General features: G+C 37.4%; 2 protein-coding genes across 4 annotated transcripts in view; one reads left to right on the top strand and one right to left on the bottom strand.

Moving 5' to 3' along the window:
- IFT88 (intraflagellar transport 88) overlaps positions 1-6,290 on the bottom strand; it is a 43,610-nt gene extending 37,320 nt beyond the window's left edge. For both annotated transcript variants that reach the window (XM_081327483.1, XM_081327484.1), the window contains exons 1-6: positions 6,152-6,290; positions 6,012-6,066; positions 3,528-3,623; positions 2,966-3,028; positions 1,589-1,645; positions 1,036-1,089 (exon numbers count right to left, since the gene is read on the bottom strand). In XM_081327483.1, coding sequence (XP_081183609.1) covers positions 1,036-1,089; positions 1,589-1,645; positions 2,966-3,028; positions 3,528-3,617 — 264 coding nt within the window. In that variant the 5' untranslated portion in view covers positions 3,618-3,623; positions 6,012-6,066; positions 6,152-6,290. The remainder of the gene's footprint in view (positions 1-1,035; positions 1,090-1,588; positions 1,646-2,965; positions 3,029-3,527; positions 3,624-6,011; positions 6,067-6,151) is intronic.
- A 3,365-nt stretch (positions 6,291-9,655) lies between these two features.
- Positions 9,656-14,144, top strand: part of CRYL1 (crystallin lambda 1) — a 262,310-nt gene continuing 257,821 nt past the window's right edge. For both annotated transcript variants that reach the window (XR_014026242.1, XM_081326282.1), the window contains exon 1: positions 9,656-9,812. Coding sequence is in view for 1 of the 2 variants with exons in the window: in XM_081326282.1 (XP_081182408.1) it covers positions 9,772-9,812 (41 nt within the window). In the remaining variant the exon portion in view is untranslated. The remainder of the gene's footprint in view (positions 9,813-14,144) is intronic.

The raw sequence follows: 14,144 nt of genomic DNA, 5'->3' as shown, positions 1-14,144 counted from the left end.
ATTTTTTAAGTTAGTCATTATACGAGCCTTGGTGGAGCAGTGGGCTAATGCCTCCTTAAGTAACACCAGCTGCCTGCAATTAGTGCAGGTTCGCATACCACCAGGCTCAAGGTTGACTCAGCCTTCCATCCTTCCGAGGTAGGTAAAATGAGGACCCAGATTGTTGGGGGCAATAAGCTGACTTTGTAATAATGCCGCTTGGGGTGTGTGTGAAAGCCCTAATAAGCAGGCATATACATAGAATGAAGGCTACTGCTAAGCTTGTAAGCCGCCCTGAGTCTTCGAAGAAGGGCGGGATATAAATGGAATTAAAATAAAAAAAATAAAAAATACAGATAGTTATCAACTTGCAACCATTTGCTTGCAACAGTGACTTATGACTGTTTTTCACATTTATAACCATTGCAGCATCCTTATGGTCACATGATCAAAATTCAAAAGCTTGGCAACTGGCATGTATTTATAACATTTGCAGTTCTCCGAGGTCATGTGATCACCCTTTGCGACCTTCTGCCCAGCAAAGTTAATGAAGAATCCAGATTCACTTAACAACCATGTTATTAACAACTGCAGTGATCCACTTAACAACTGTGGCAAGAAAAATGGGGCAAAACTCAGTTAACTTTCTTGCCTAACAAAAGAAATTTTGGGCTTGTGATCCTAGGTAGAGGACTATCTATAGATTTTTAAAAATCATTTATTGTTCAATACTGTGCAATGAAATCATGAGTTTGATTCAAAGGGGCTATCTGCGTACTTTTCATTTATCCCATTATTGTGAATTTACAGGAGTATTACAAAGTTTACTACTGTAGGTTCATAACACATATTTTAAGGCAGATTTTATTTTTCAAATTTGCTGCTATAAATGGAAATATTCCTTTTAGGTAAGAAATTGGGTACCTAATGATATATTCTCATTTTCATTTATTCCTTAAATTTAAAACCAGCTCTTCACTGTCATGACACGTACAGTCTTAGATTCACTAATTGTAGTCTATGAATTAATTTTAGCAAAAATTATAACAGTATTACCTGTACAGCTGCTGTCATTGGTCTGCCCATTGATGAAGACAAGGTTGTCTTTGACTATCATGATGCAAGAAAATATTTTCATCAATCATCACTGCAAACTCTATTTCTAGAGGAATAAGCAGGTCTGGAGCACAAAAATCACTATTCTAGCAGTGCAGAAGGCGAATATTGAAATATTTATAAAATTAAAACTGGTGCTAGAGAGCAGAATAGCATTTGGCCTTATATAAGAGGAACTGGTCCTGCTCAATTCATTTCCAATGTCCATAAGCCACTGCCATAGAAAACTGCTTAAATTACTTTCTTTCATTTCTTGCAACAAATTCAGCAGTTCTATTCTCTAGCTTTCAAGAGACATCACCCCTCAACTATAGAACTTTGCTTTTCCCTTTCATGATTTTAGTCCTTCTTGTGAGCACTTAAAATATGAAAGCTACATAATTTCACAGGTTGACTGGGATAAGGAACTTTGCACTTAGTATGTCTTGTTGGTGAAAAAGCAGACACAAAGAAAGAAGAAAATCAGAAAAATATGCAGAGAATAACAACTTACCACATACCCTGTAGCTAACGTCCGTGCACTTGATGTACCTGGAACTTTGGCCGTAAGCTTGTAAAAAGGAACTAAGTGTTAATTAAGCATTAATAATTATTTTACAAGAACTAGAATGCAGTCGTTGAAATATAATTACTATGTGTAATTAAAATGAAATTATATAATTATCTATATAAAATTACACCATCTCTGTCAATACTGTTTTAGCATCATCTTTGAAAGCATAGAGTAGACTAAAAGTTGAAAAACATCCCAGAAGGCAATGGCAAACCACTGCTGTTCACTTGCCAAGGAAAGTGTATGAAAACATCCAAGACATTACTAGGACTTGAACTTGATTTAAAGAAGTCTTGACTTTGCTGTTTTGCATTTTTGGCAAACTCTTAAGGAGAATTTGTTTTCTCCAAAGTGATATCAAGGATAAAATCTCCATATGTCTTGATTATTGAATAGGTAGGCAATGGAGAACCGATTGTAAAATTCCTGAAGACCTGTTTTTCTGGCATGGGGATCATGAGGTAGTGAGCCCTGTAATGTGTTGGTTGAATGGTTTCCTCAGCTGCCATATGTTTCTTTACTCTGCGTCATTATTGTTATTTATTCTTTCATTTTTTTGTATTATGTGTTCTGTTAAGTCATCAGAATCACCCTAAGAAGATGGGTTGCCATTTAAATCTATTAAAATGAATATATAGGTATTTAATCAACTATCAGCATTAATAAGCAAAGTAAGGTATGTGCTCTGTAGGTGTGCAATTATTCTGGAGATTGGACCTCCAAAATCTCCAATTAAGTGAGCAGCTAGTAATATTTTTTATATTTTTAAAAAATTCTGTTCCAGATCCAGACCTGAGTTCTGTTGTCAATTAATATTATTATTGCCTGGCTATGTGAAATGGACTAGTGGCCCTTTATCTGTTACTGTCAACGTAAATTTTTATGCTCTTATATGATTTCCTCTGCTGACTTCATTTAATTGACTAATTATTGCATGCATCTTGTAATTCATCAGAATACACTGTCTTTATATCTAGTCTGAAATATCAGAATAATTATCAGAACATGATACTATTGTAAGTTGCAGTATTGACATACATATTTATCCATGTTTGTGCAGGTATGTGTTCATATACATGTTTTAGAAAACAAAAAAACCCTGACAGGATTTTTTTAAAAAGCAGAAGGAAACAGCTATAGAAGAACAACATCATATATATTATTCCATTAAGTGTAAAGAAAGGAAGGACTGCTGTTTACCATAAGCCAGTATTCTAAACAAAGATGTGGAACTAGGCTAAAAATATTATAAAAGAACAGTGGCTCTCAAGACGTTTTGTAAATGTTTACACAGATGCTTTGTAATTTTTAACTTACTGGAGGCCTTCTACCATGGCTAGTTTTCACAGCCTGTTGAAAAGCTGGATCATTCTCTAAATCCTAGAAAAACACATAAAATTATGAATGTTGACTTTAAAATAGCTAAATAGTCAGCATGTTTTTTTAAAAAAATGTATTTATTAGTATATAAATATATTTATCTTGCATTTCTACATTTATATTAAAATGCATAATTACTTATTCTATACATTTATGTTTGTATACAAATGACAGATATAAGTCAAGTACTATTCCTTCTTCTTTACTTCCTCTTTACCGCTGTGGGTGTCAAGAGAGACTATAATAGACTACTATTATACTATTACTACTATTCCTTAGCATAATAAAACTCATCTATGATATCCTATGGTATTCAAATAAATTTTAAAATGTTTCGCCAAATTTACTATATTTTTGTATTTGTGCAAACCTGATTTAGTCAAATTTTGTTTCCTTTCATCTTATCTTACTTTTAATGTTTTTTTTTGGGTTTTTTTCTGTGCTTTGATATTATAATGCAAAAGAACAGAACAATTGATAAATATATGGTATATTTTACCTCTGTATCAAAAGTAGGGTTATAATCATTATAACCAGAGTAAAGGTCATCTTCATCTGCTTCGGGTGCCAGGTGGACATTTTTCATCATTTTAATCTATGAAACAAAAAAGATGTCAAAATACTGGCTTCCAGTTTTAGCTGTCAGTAAATATTTATCAGATCATGCAGTATTTCAATAAATTTGCTTGTAATTATAATAAATGATTTCATCATAAACTTATTTTTTTTAAATGCAAACAACGTTATGCCTGAAAATGACAACATGTCAAGAATGCTCGTCTAAAATTGTGCTGCTCTTTTTCTCTTTCTCAGTACTCCTTCATACTGTCATTCAAGACAAATTATCAACAAGGGCAGTTTTAAGCATCTATTACACAATGTACGCGAACAAAAGAATAAGAGAAGAAGCCAAGACACTGAGAGCCTAGTTTTCATTATGATGCAGCAGCAAAACAGCAAATGGTAAGAGAATACAGCTTTATGTCTATTCACTAAGAAGTCCCACTGACATAATCTGACTTTCTCCTAAGAAAACACATTTTATTTTTCAGTTCAATCTTGCCTGATTGTGGAAGACTGCCTAGACAGTTTTCTTAGCAAGTTTTTTCTTTCTTCCAGAAAAGGTTTGCAATTGTCTACTTCCTAGGGCCAAGAGAAATAGACTAGCCCAAGATCACCCTGGTGTCTTTATGCCTAAAGCAAACTACAACCCACAATCTCTCAGTTTCTAGTCTGATCCTTTAATCACTACATCAAACTAGTGTATAAGACAGTAATCTTACAATGCAATTCAGAAGCTAGTCTTTTGAATTTAAAAGAACTTATTCCAAAATTAGTGTCAGAAGTTTTAGTCTGTGTGTGTCATCACAAACACACTAAGGCAGTACTTCTTGAAAGCATAATCCATTCTATGAATATTTTCACATGCTTTTCAGGAGCTGTTGTATCATTGCCCTATTAGTAATATTGAAACTCATTTTAAAAATAATTAAGAAGTTGCTCTTAGCTCACAAAAATCTCACATTAACACCAGCACTGAAATGGACACCAGGATGCCTGGATACTAACCCCAAATGCAAATCAAGCTGACTTTTCTGTCAATCGCTTGAGACCGAATTGTATGGGTGAATGTGCTCCCCCAATTGATGCAATAAGCCCTCTGAAAATTATATCAGATATTGGCAGCCACTGCCACAGAATTATACTACATAGCTTCCAAATAACTATGGTAGCCAGGTCATCTTCAAAGGGACTCCCATGCAAAACACGTGACAACAACCCCCCTTTGAGAGGCAGGCCTGGAGAACAATTCTGCAAACTCCAGACAAGGCTGTAGTCAGTTTCTTAAAAGATACTTCTGGCCACTTCTGCTCCCAAATTCACATCTAGCCACTATTCAATTCCCAGGATGCAGTACCTCATCCCAGATATGTTTCCTTTGACCACAAGAAAAAAAATGGGTTTTAGGAAAGAAGAATCTTTACTGTAATTGTAATTGTATTTGAGGGAACACCTTCTGCCAGCATCAAGTTCCCTTCGTCCAGTGCGCTCACACAGGGAGGGTCTTTTCAGGGTGCCGCCAGTAAAAGACTGCCGGCGGATAACACCCAGGGGTAGGGCCTTCTCTGTGGGTGCACCTGCCCTCTGGAACCAGCTGCCCGTGGAGCTTAGGACTGCCCCCTGACCTTCGTTCATTCCGCCGGGACCTGAAGACCTGGCTCTTCGAGCTCTCCAGCCCAGGCTGAGAATTTTTAACTGGGGTTTTTATTTTAAGGGATAATTTAATCTTTTTAAATTGTTTTTTAACTTTTGTATTTAATAATAATAATAATAATAATAATAATAATAATAAAATAATAATAATAATAATAATAATAATAATAATAATAATAATAATAATAATAATAATAACAATAACAATAACAATAATAAGTAGTAGTAGTTGGAAAGGGACCTTGGAGGTCATCTAGTCCAACCCCCTGCTAAGGCAGGAAACCCTATACCATTTCAGACAAATGGCTGGCCAGTCTCTTCTTAAAAACTTCCAGTGTTGGAGCATTCACACCTTCTGGAGACAGGTTGTTCCACTGGTTAATTGTTCTAACTGTCAGGAAGTTTCTCCTTAGTTCTAGGTTGCTTCTCTCCTTGACTAGTTTCCATCCATTGCTTCTTGTCCTGCTTTCAGGTGCTTTGGAGAATAGCTTGACTCCCTCTTTTTGTATTGTTGATTTTAAATTCCCTGTAAACCGCCCTGAGTCCTTCGGGAAAGGGCGGTATATCAATCTAATAAAATTAAATTAATTAAATTAATTCCTTGCTGAGAGCTGTCCAGAGTCAATCGGAAGTTGGACATCGTACAAGTTTAACGAATAAAAAAAATAGAAAGTCCTTTCCTACTGAAAGCACAAGCCTAGCCGCCTCCAGCGATTCTCCAATCGTTTCCTTCTAGCAACAAGTCGGAGAGTTTTGATTTAATGCTCACCTGGCTGAGCCGTTCCAAGGTCGAGAGCTCCAGCAGTGACGGAAATGATCAGAATCTGTAAAAATGCACAAAAAAAGGAGGCATGTTAATTGGCTGAAATCCTTTCTTAAAACAACCCTTAACAGCCAGAGCCAGCATACTTGGAATTTTTCCGTATCCCGCTATCTCCCAGATAACCTTAGCTTCCCTCCCATTAACGCGACTTTTTTCTTTGGCTCTCCCCAAACAAAGCCTCGGAGGAGAAAAGCGACCCTCGTTGTTTTGAAGTATAGGGCCTGAACTCTCAAGCCCACAATGCATCACTTCAGGTTGCTAAGGTACAAGAACGCTCCTTTAGGAGGAAGAAAATATCCGAGCATGCGTAATAGCTCCTAACGAAGTTCCCGCGGCTAGACGCTTGTTGCAGCGTCCTGTTTGCCAGTGGTGAGTCATAGCTGGACATCTGACAGTAGAGAGAAAAAAAAGAAAGTTAGGAGCATTTCAAAGGATAGCTAGTAGATATTGATTTACATTACTTTTCTCCATTTTTTTGTGTTCCAGATTATTATACTTCTATATATCTTGTAGTGCAAATATATTTGTGAATGGAATCTTAACCGTTTAAAAAAAATTAAACAGTGTCAGACCTGGTTAGAAATTGGATGGGGGACAACCAGAAATTCCAGGGCTGTTAATTAGTAAAAAATAATAATCAGAAAAGGCAACGGCAGATCATTTTGCACATTGTTGTTAAGGAAACTACATGGGCCTCCTGATATGGTCATCCGAAATCAAGTTCAACTTGAGAGAATCATTATTTTTACTTTTTTCATTTGTGCATCTTTCTGTTGGCTTACTGAAAATGGGCAGTGTTTATAATGGGGAATGAAATTCTGCTAAAAGGATGGGGCTTTTTTTTAATTCCACAAGTATTATGTAAGATTAATAACTGAGTACATATCTCTTAAACCACTAAAGCCATTTATAACTATTTAACTAGAAAGCAAATTGTGCAACTAACATGGCACAACTTGATGCTATTTAGTGGAATTTATTCTTTAAAAGCAGCTATGTGGGATGGAATCAGATCCAAATCTTTCTCTTTATGTATCATTTGCTGAGTGAAACATTGCATGCCTGGAATATAAAGGGACAACTAGCCGGAAATGTGTATTAAACAAATATGAGCTTTTACAAAATAATGCAAATGCTGATTACTGATATATTGAAAAGGTTTCTTCTTGAAATAAACCTGAAGGTTTATTTGTAAGAATAGGAACAAATAGAAAATCCACATGTCTATCAGTTAAAGTGAACTTTCTGGTAGGAAAGACTTAGTGAATTGTACCAGTTTAGTGAGAGGCTACCAGACTGCACTTTAGGTAAATTATGGACAATATTTTACTGTTTCTGTAATCTTATAATCTTATTTAATTCAATGCATTTAATGTGATATACTAGTACTCATATGGGATATGGTTTAAAAATTAATGTTGTATAAAATTACATTTTAAAAGTGTTTTTAAAAGGCAAGGAAAATGTACTTCAGTATTCAAGCATAGTATCAAGATCACGTTTGAAAAAAGTTAACACAAAAGCAACACTGCAGTTTTTAAAATATTTTTAATGGATCCTCGTTTTGCAATTATTTAGGCACATGAAAAATGAAAAGAAGGAAAACAGTATCACTTTGTATTATACAGCATGCGGACGTGGTTTATAAAGCTTAGTTGATGAAGGCCTATCAGTAGACAATCAGTGTAAATATTTGCTCATGATACCCTTTAGTGTCACTTTCTCCTTCTGTCTCATCAGTGGATTAAACATACTTGTCTGCATGATAATGCTTTCTCTAAACCAAGAAGAATCTTCCCTTGGTTTATCTTTTATTTGCAGTATATTTATTTTCTACAATAATTATAACAGAAATAGACTTGCTGCAATATTTTCAAGTTTAATTTTAATACTATTTACAATCTTGTGCACAAAGAAGTATGCTGTTAAATATGTCTGCCAGCAGTAAATCGCAGTCAATTCAATGTGACTTTTGCTCCAATAGGCATATATAACAACGTTTACTTGGATTGGTTTTATTAACAGGGCTACTTATTTAAACTTTGAAGTAAGAAGATCAAAAGTGGATAGCAGGCTATGCTTTTCTAACCCCAAATAAAAATTATATAATCATACGTTTGTAGATTGTTTTTTTATCTAGTAAATTAAAACTTCCTCTAAGATTTAAAAATAAAATGGTACGTTTCTAATATATTGACAATCTAAAAATAGAAATTGCAGCTCATATTCTAATCAAAATCAAATTAAATGTATTGAAGTCTGTATATTATTAATAACCAACTTTTTAATTGTTCAGCATTAGTATTTGTTATTTTTACATTTGATGCATCTCAGACTTTAATGTATTTTTTCAAGTTATACCACCCACACATCGTCTTAAACTCTTGCTAATTATATCAGCAATGATCTTTAACGCCTTTGCTTTTCCCATGGCTCTCTTTCTTTCAACATAATTTTGCCTGAAGCGGTCTTGAACTTGTAACTCCAGAACATAAAAGCAAACTTTAAATAATGGCAATTAAATTCATATTGTTCCCAAATAAAAGTTAGCAATCCCTTTCCACAAAGCAGGTAAACATGAAATACAAAAATATGGGCATACTGATTTACATGGCAGGAGTTTAAATAAACAGGATAGTGTTGGAAGCACTGTAGAGTCTGTTCACATCCTGTTCTTATGATTTGGCACCTCCTCCATCACTGACATTCAGAGCAAGATAAGTGGTCACCTTTTTGGAAACTCACACCAGCAACTTAGTTTTGGTATGAGTATCAGCCCCACAAGATCTGATTCTGTCCCCAGTGACTCCCAGAGAAAGGGGAAGCAAGTGGCAGGGGATGGACATTGACTCTTGTTGGTTCCACGACTCCCATGGCAGCGAAGAGACGGGGAAAGTGAGCGAGTGGCTTTTCAGATCTTTTTGTCTCTAGGAAAGCGCTGGACCACCCGGAAGACAAGAGCAAAAGAAATTTCTCCACCTTGATACCTTCAGCTACGTTGACTTCAACTCCCTTAATTCCCAGGCACTAGTGGGTCGGGGATTATGGGGACTGGTCCTAGCACATGTGGAGAAGACCAGACCGGGGACAAGTGCTAAACCCTAAAGCAGGGGTAGGCAACCTCGGCTCTTTTATGACTCATGGACTTCAACTCCCAGAATTCCTGAGTCAGCATAGCTGACTCAGGAATTCTGGGAGTTGAAGTCCATGAGTCATAAAAGAGCCGAGGTTGCCTACCCATGCCCTAAAGCAAAGAATAAGGTTGGGATCCCTGGTTTTTCCGAAGAGGAAGGCATATGAAGGGGGAGGGAAGATGGAGGGAGAAGAAATACAGTCGGAAACGGGGTGGCTTCTAGACTCTGGCGCTCTCCGCAGATTTACAACTGGAACGGGTCGGAAGGAAAGAAAATAGGAATAAGTGACATGACCCGAAGGCGTTTCCCAGTATCGACTTTATCCTAATAATTATGGGAACGTGTTGGGCAACCCCCTCGGAGTCGCGGGTTGCAGCAGTTGTTTGGGACACTCGGGCAGCCAATAGGAACTATCCTATTCTGGCAACCAATGGAAGGGGCCGTAACATCCCAGAAGTGGGGGTGGGGAGGACGCGTTCCCTTTTAAACGGGAGGTGGCCCTAGTGGGCCAGAGGGTGTCCTCTTTGCTAAGCCTGCTTCGTCTGCCGAAGGTTCTGCATTTCTCCACCACCATGAATCCCACCCAGGAGGGGCGAATTGTGATTGTTGGCAGGTAAATCCTTCGATGAACTTGAGTTACTCCTGGCTTGCTGTGCCCAGAGAGAAGAGGTAGGACAGTTAAAACAGAAGTGGCTCAGAAGGTGCTTGACGTTTCCCAGCCCCCACGCCCAAAGGGGCCAGGTTGGTGCATTTTTAGGTGCAGAATCTAGCAGCCATGAGAAAGCCCAAGTAGCACAACTTCCATCAGCACTTCTTGCAGTTTATCCCACAGAAACAAGAAAAATAACTACTCTATCCCACGTTGGACCCCTTTACTGTTACTTGGCACGTTATCATGGAACAAAAGTTTGTTCCAGGAAAAGGAACTATCCTTTTCCTCCTGTTCCCTCTGTCAGATGGAATGGGTATGCAAAGTATTTTATTAGCCGTATTCATTTCAAAAGTTCTATAAATGGCAGAAAAATACAACTCGTGAGAAGCTAATTTGCAATGCAAGTGTCAGTTATTATTTTGGGGAAGTTAATGTAGAAATAAGTCCATCTTTGGCCTTCTATAGCTTGTAAAATGACTCCCAGCGGGTATAATATTCTTTTTTTTTTCTTTTTCTGGATTGCATCGAGTTAAAAAAGTGACAACTTTGTACCTGAAATTAATTCTATTTTATATAAACAATTATGGGATAAAATTAATTTAGATTGTGTATTATAGATGCTTCTAAAGTGCTTTTCAATTGAGTAATATCTTAAGATACTGTTGTATTTCATTTTGTTGCTGATTTTCCCACCCGATTTATGATTCAACCTCAGCCCTTCAAATAAAAGGGTATGAACAGTGGTTTCCACAATGGCTTCCCAGACTGCAGATTTTAGAGGTATTTGGAGCATGTTTATTTTAGATTGTCACATGGTCTTTGGTTCAAATAGCAGTTAAAGTCTACATGAAGTCATGCCTCATTCACCAATGGTACGTAGAGTCAAGTCAGGTTTTGCCTAGTTTGCCGCAAGCTTTGTCAGCATCTGAGACGATTCAGTGATCAAGGAGCAAAGCTCAGTCACCAGCCTTTTTCTGCATTTATAACGTTGATTAGCTACCATGATACTACACTGCAGCATTTGCTTATGATATATGATTAGAAATATGCGATTGCACATTTAGGGAGGAGATAGGTCTTAATTTTGAATGTTCTGGAATAAAACAGTGAAGAGCATGCCTCTTGTTTTTATTAAGCTTTAGATAGAACTGTCTGTCCTTCTAACCTGAACTTTAGAACTTAAAACATTAACATCATAGCAAAGTTTGGGCTACCGAACTAGAGCTGGAAAAGATGCTAACAAAGAGACCCAGAACACTTTCTTTGCTCTTATCTAGTGAACAAGTGAAGGCTAAGTATGATAAACCTAATAAAACATGTAATGATTATTTTTTGTAGCATATATAACTGAATATTTAATTAGGACTTCAGTATGTTGGGTTATAATCCAGCATCAAATGGATTTGGTTGAATTATATCAAAATGTGTTACGATTGCCAATTCCATCTTTTTCAATTATCCTTATAATTAATGGTACTATATGTACATGGAGGGAAGTAAGCAGTAGGTACCACAAGGGTTTGTCTTAGGCCCAGTACTCTTCAATATCTTCATTAATGACTTAGATGAGGGAACAGAAGGGGAACTCATCAAATTTGCAGATGACACTAAGCTGGCAGGAATAGCCAACACCCTAGATCAGGGGTGTCAAACGGCCGGACGCATCACTGGGAAACCATGCCCACCCCATTGCTGGCAATGGGGAAAAAGCTCCAATATGTTTTGCGATGTCACGTGACGTCGTGAGTTTGACATGTCTGCCCTAGATGATAGGCTCAAGATCCAGATGGATCTTGACAGACTTGAAACTGATCAAGGAGAGATTTAATCTAGAAATAAGGAGAAATTTTCTGACAGAAAAATCAACCAATGGAACAGCTTGCCTTCAGAAGTTGTGGGTGCTTCATCAGTGGAGGCTTTCAAGAAGAGACTGTACAGCCACTTGTCAGAAATATGGGGTCTCCTGCCTGATCAGGGGGCTGGATCAGATGACCTACAAGGTCATTGAGTACACTTACAGTTACAAATCCATCTTGTGATGATGCTATGTATCCCACTTCTTTCTAGCTTACCAAGAAGTAGGTTGTGGTCTACTTTGTTGAATGCCTTACTGAAGTCTAAGTAGACTATTTCCACAGCATTTTGCTGGTCTTCTAATTTAGTCACTATGTCAAAGAATGAAATAAGATTGGTTTGGCATGATTAGTTTTCATCCATTGCTTCTTGTTCTGCCTTCAGGTGCTTTGGAGAACAAGTTGACACCCTCTTTGTGACAGCTCCTTAGATACTGGAACACTGCTATTATGTCATCTCTAGCCCTTCTTCTCATTAAAATAGACATACCCAATTCCTGCAACTGTTCTTAATTTATTTTTTAGTTTTGTAACATTGACTATATGACTTTGTTCTACTGTATTTTTAATCTATTTGATTGAAGGGCATTAGCTTCAGACTTGAGAGATCTAGGGTCACAAACCTTCCCTTCCCCTAAGTGACAAAGAACATCTGAAGAATAACTGAAACTATAAATATAATAATTACAGAATCAGAATTACAGGGTCAGAATAACATGAGCAGTATTGTAGCATCATAAGCAACATCCCCTTTCTTTCTGCATTGCATACACCCCCAAAAGACACAACTTTCACTGCAACATTGTCATTCTGTTAAAAGCAGCAAATGCCTGTGGCCAGGGTTTTTTTTGTTGTTGTTCTTATTGCTGAGGTTAAAAACTGAGCAATGAATGAAAGTGATTGTTTAATGAAAAGTCTAATGAAAAGAAGGACTGGAGTGACATGATAGCAGTGTTCCAATATCTCAGGGGTTGCCACAAAGAAGAGGGAGTCAAGCTATTCTCCAAACCACCTGAAGGCAAGACAAGAAGCAATGGATGGAAACTAATCAAAGAGAGAAGTAATCTAGAACTAAGGAGGAATTTCTTGATAGAACAATTAACCAGTGGAACAACCTGCCTCCAGAAGTTGCCAATGTTCCAACACTGGAAGTTTTTAAGAAGAGACTGGACAACCATTTGTCTGAAATGGGATAGGGTTTCTTGCCTGAGCAGAGGCTTGGACAAGGTCCCTTCCAACTCTACTGTTGCTGTTGTTGTTATTTTGGGTGGAATCCCAGCTTCAGAAACTGAAAACAGAAAAACTAGAACACAGAATAAAATAGTACCAGCAAAACAAAACAAAAATACTGTGGCTTGTTAGCCCAGAACTCTGCTATCCATTAAGCTGTTTATAACCAACACCACCAATCTTCTCATCTTCATCTTCTATAATTTGCCATAATGGTTATTTTCAATGGCTGATAAAGAACAGAGAGGGGTTTTCTGTTTTTGGCTCTTCGGCTTTGAAACGGAGATGAGCACCGGCCCCTAGAGTTGGAAACGACTAGCACGCATGTGCGGGGGAACCTTTACCTTTACCTTTTATGCTATACTCACTTATTTTGTATCTAAAAAAAGGTAAAGGTTCCCCCGCACATGCGTGCTAGTCGTTTCTGACTCTAGGGGCCGGTGCTCATCTCCGTTTCAAAGCCGAAGAGCCAGCACTTGTCCGAGGAAGTCTCCGTGGTCATGTGGCCGGCATGACTAGACGCCAAAGGCACACGGAACACTGTTACCTTCCCACCGTAGCGGTCCCTATTTTTCTACTTGCATTTTTACGTGCTTTCGAGCTGCTAGGTTGGCAGAAGCTGGGACGAGTAACAGGCGCTCACTCTGCTACGCGGCAGTCGGGATTCGACTTGCCAAACTATTCGAACGGTAATTGTTGCATTCATTTAATGACAGTGCTTTTATTTATAAAAGAATTAATAAAAATCTGATGGAGATCGTTAGTCCTGACATCCCCTGAGATTCATGATAACGGGAAACTTGGTGGCAGTGAGTGAGACGCTGGTTGAAAACACAGCGAACATCTGATATTCCAGGTCTATTCCAGTAATCACAGTAAAACTAGGAACACTAGAGCTAGAGATATTTATGAGAAACAAGATTTTAGCAACAGTCAGATGTTGCCATGTCTTTTTATTTTGAATTGCTTATTGCTCTGTACTATGGATCATAAAAAGTATTTAATTGCAAAAAAAGAATGAAAAACATTCACTCCATGATAATGTGATGTATAAAATGCTACTAGATTCCAGTAACTTTATAATGTGGGAAATAAAAGATTGAAAAATTGACTGAGAACATCTAAATAACAATGTGGTGTTTCAGATTTTTGAAGAGGCCTCATTCAGGCTATTTCAGCACAATCTCTCTTTTAATATCCATGTCAATAC

This window comes from Vipera berus (assembly GCF_964194415.1).
Source record: "Vipera berus genome assembly, chromosome: 4".
NCBI lineage: Eukaryota > Metazoa > Chordata > Lepidosauria > Squamata > Viperidae > Vipera > Vipera berus.
This window is presented reverse-complemented; position numbering and strand designations above follow the sequence as displayed.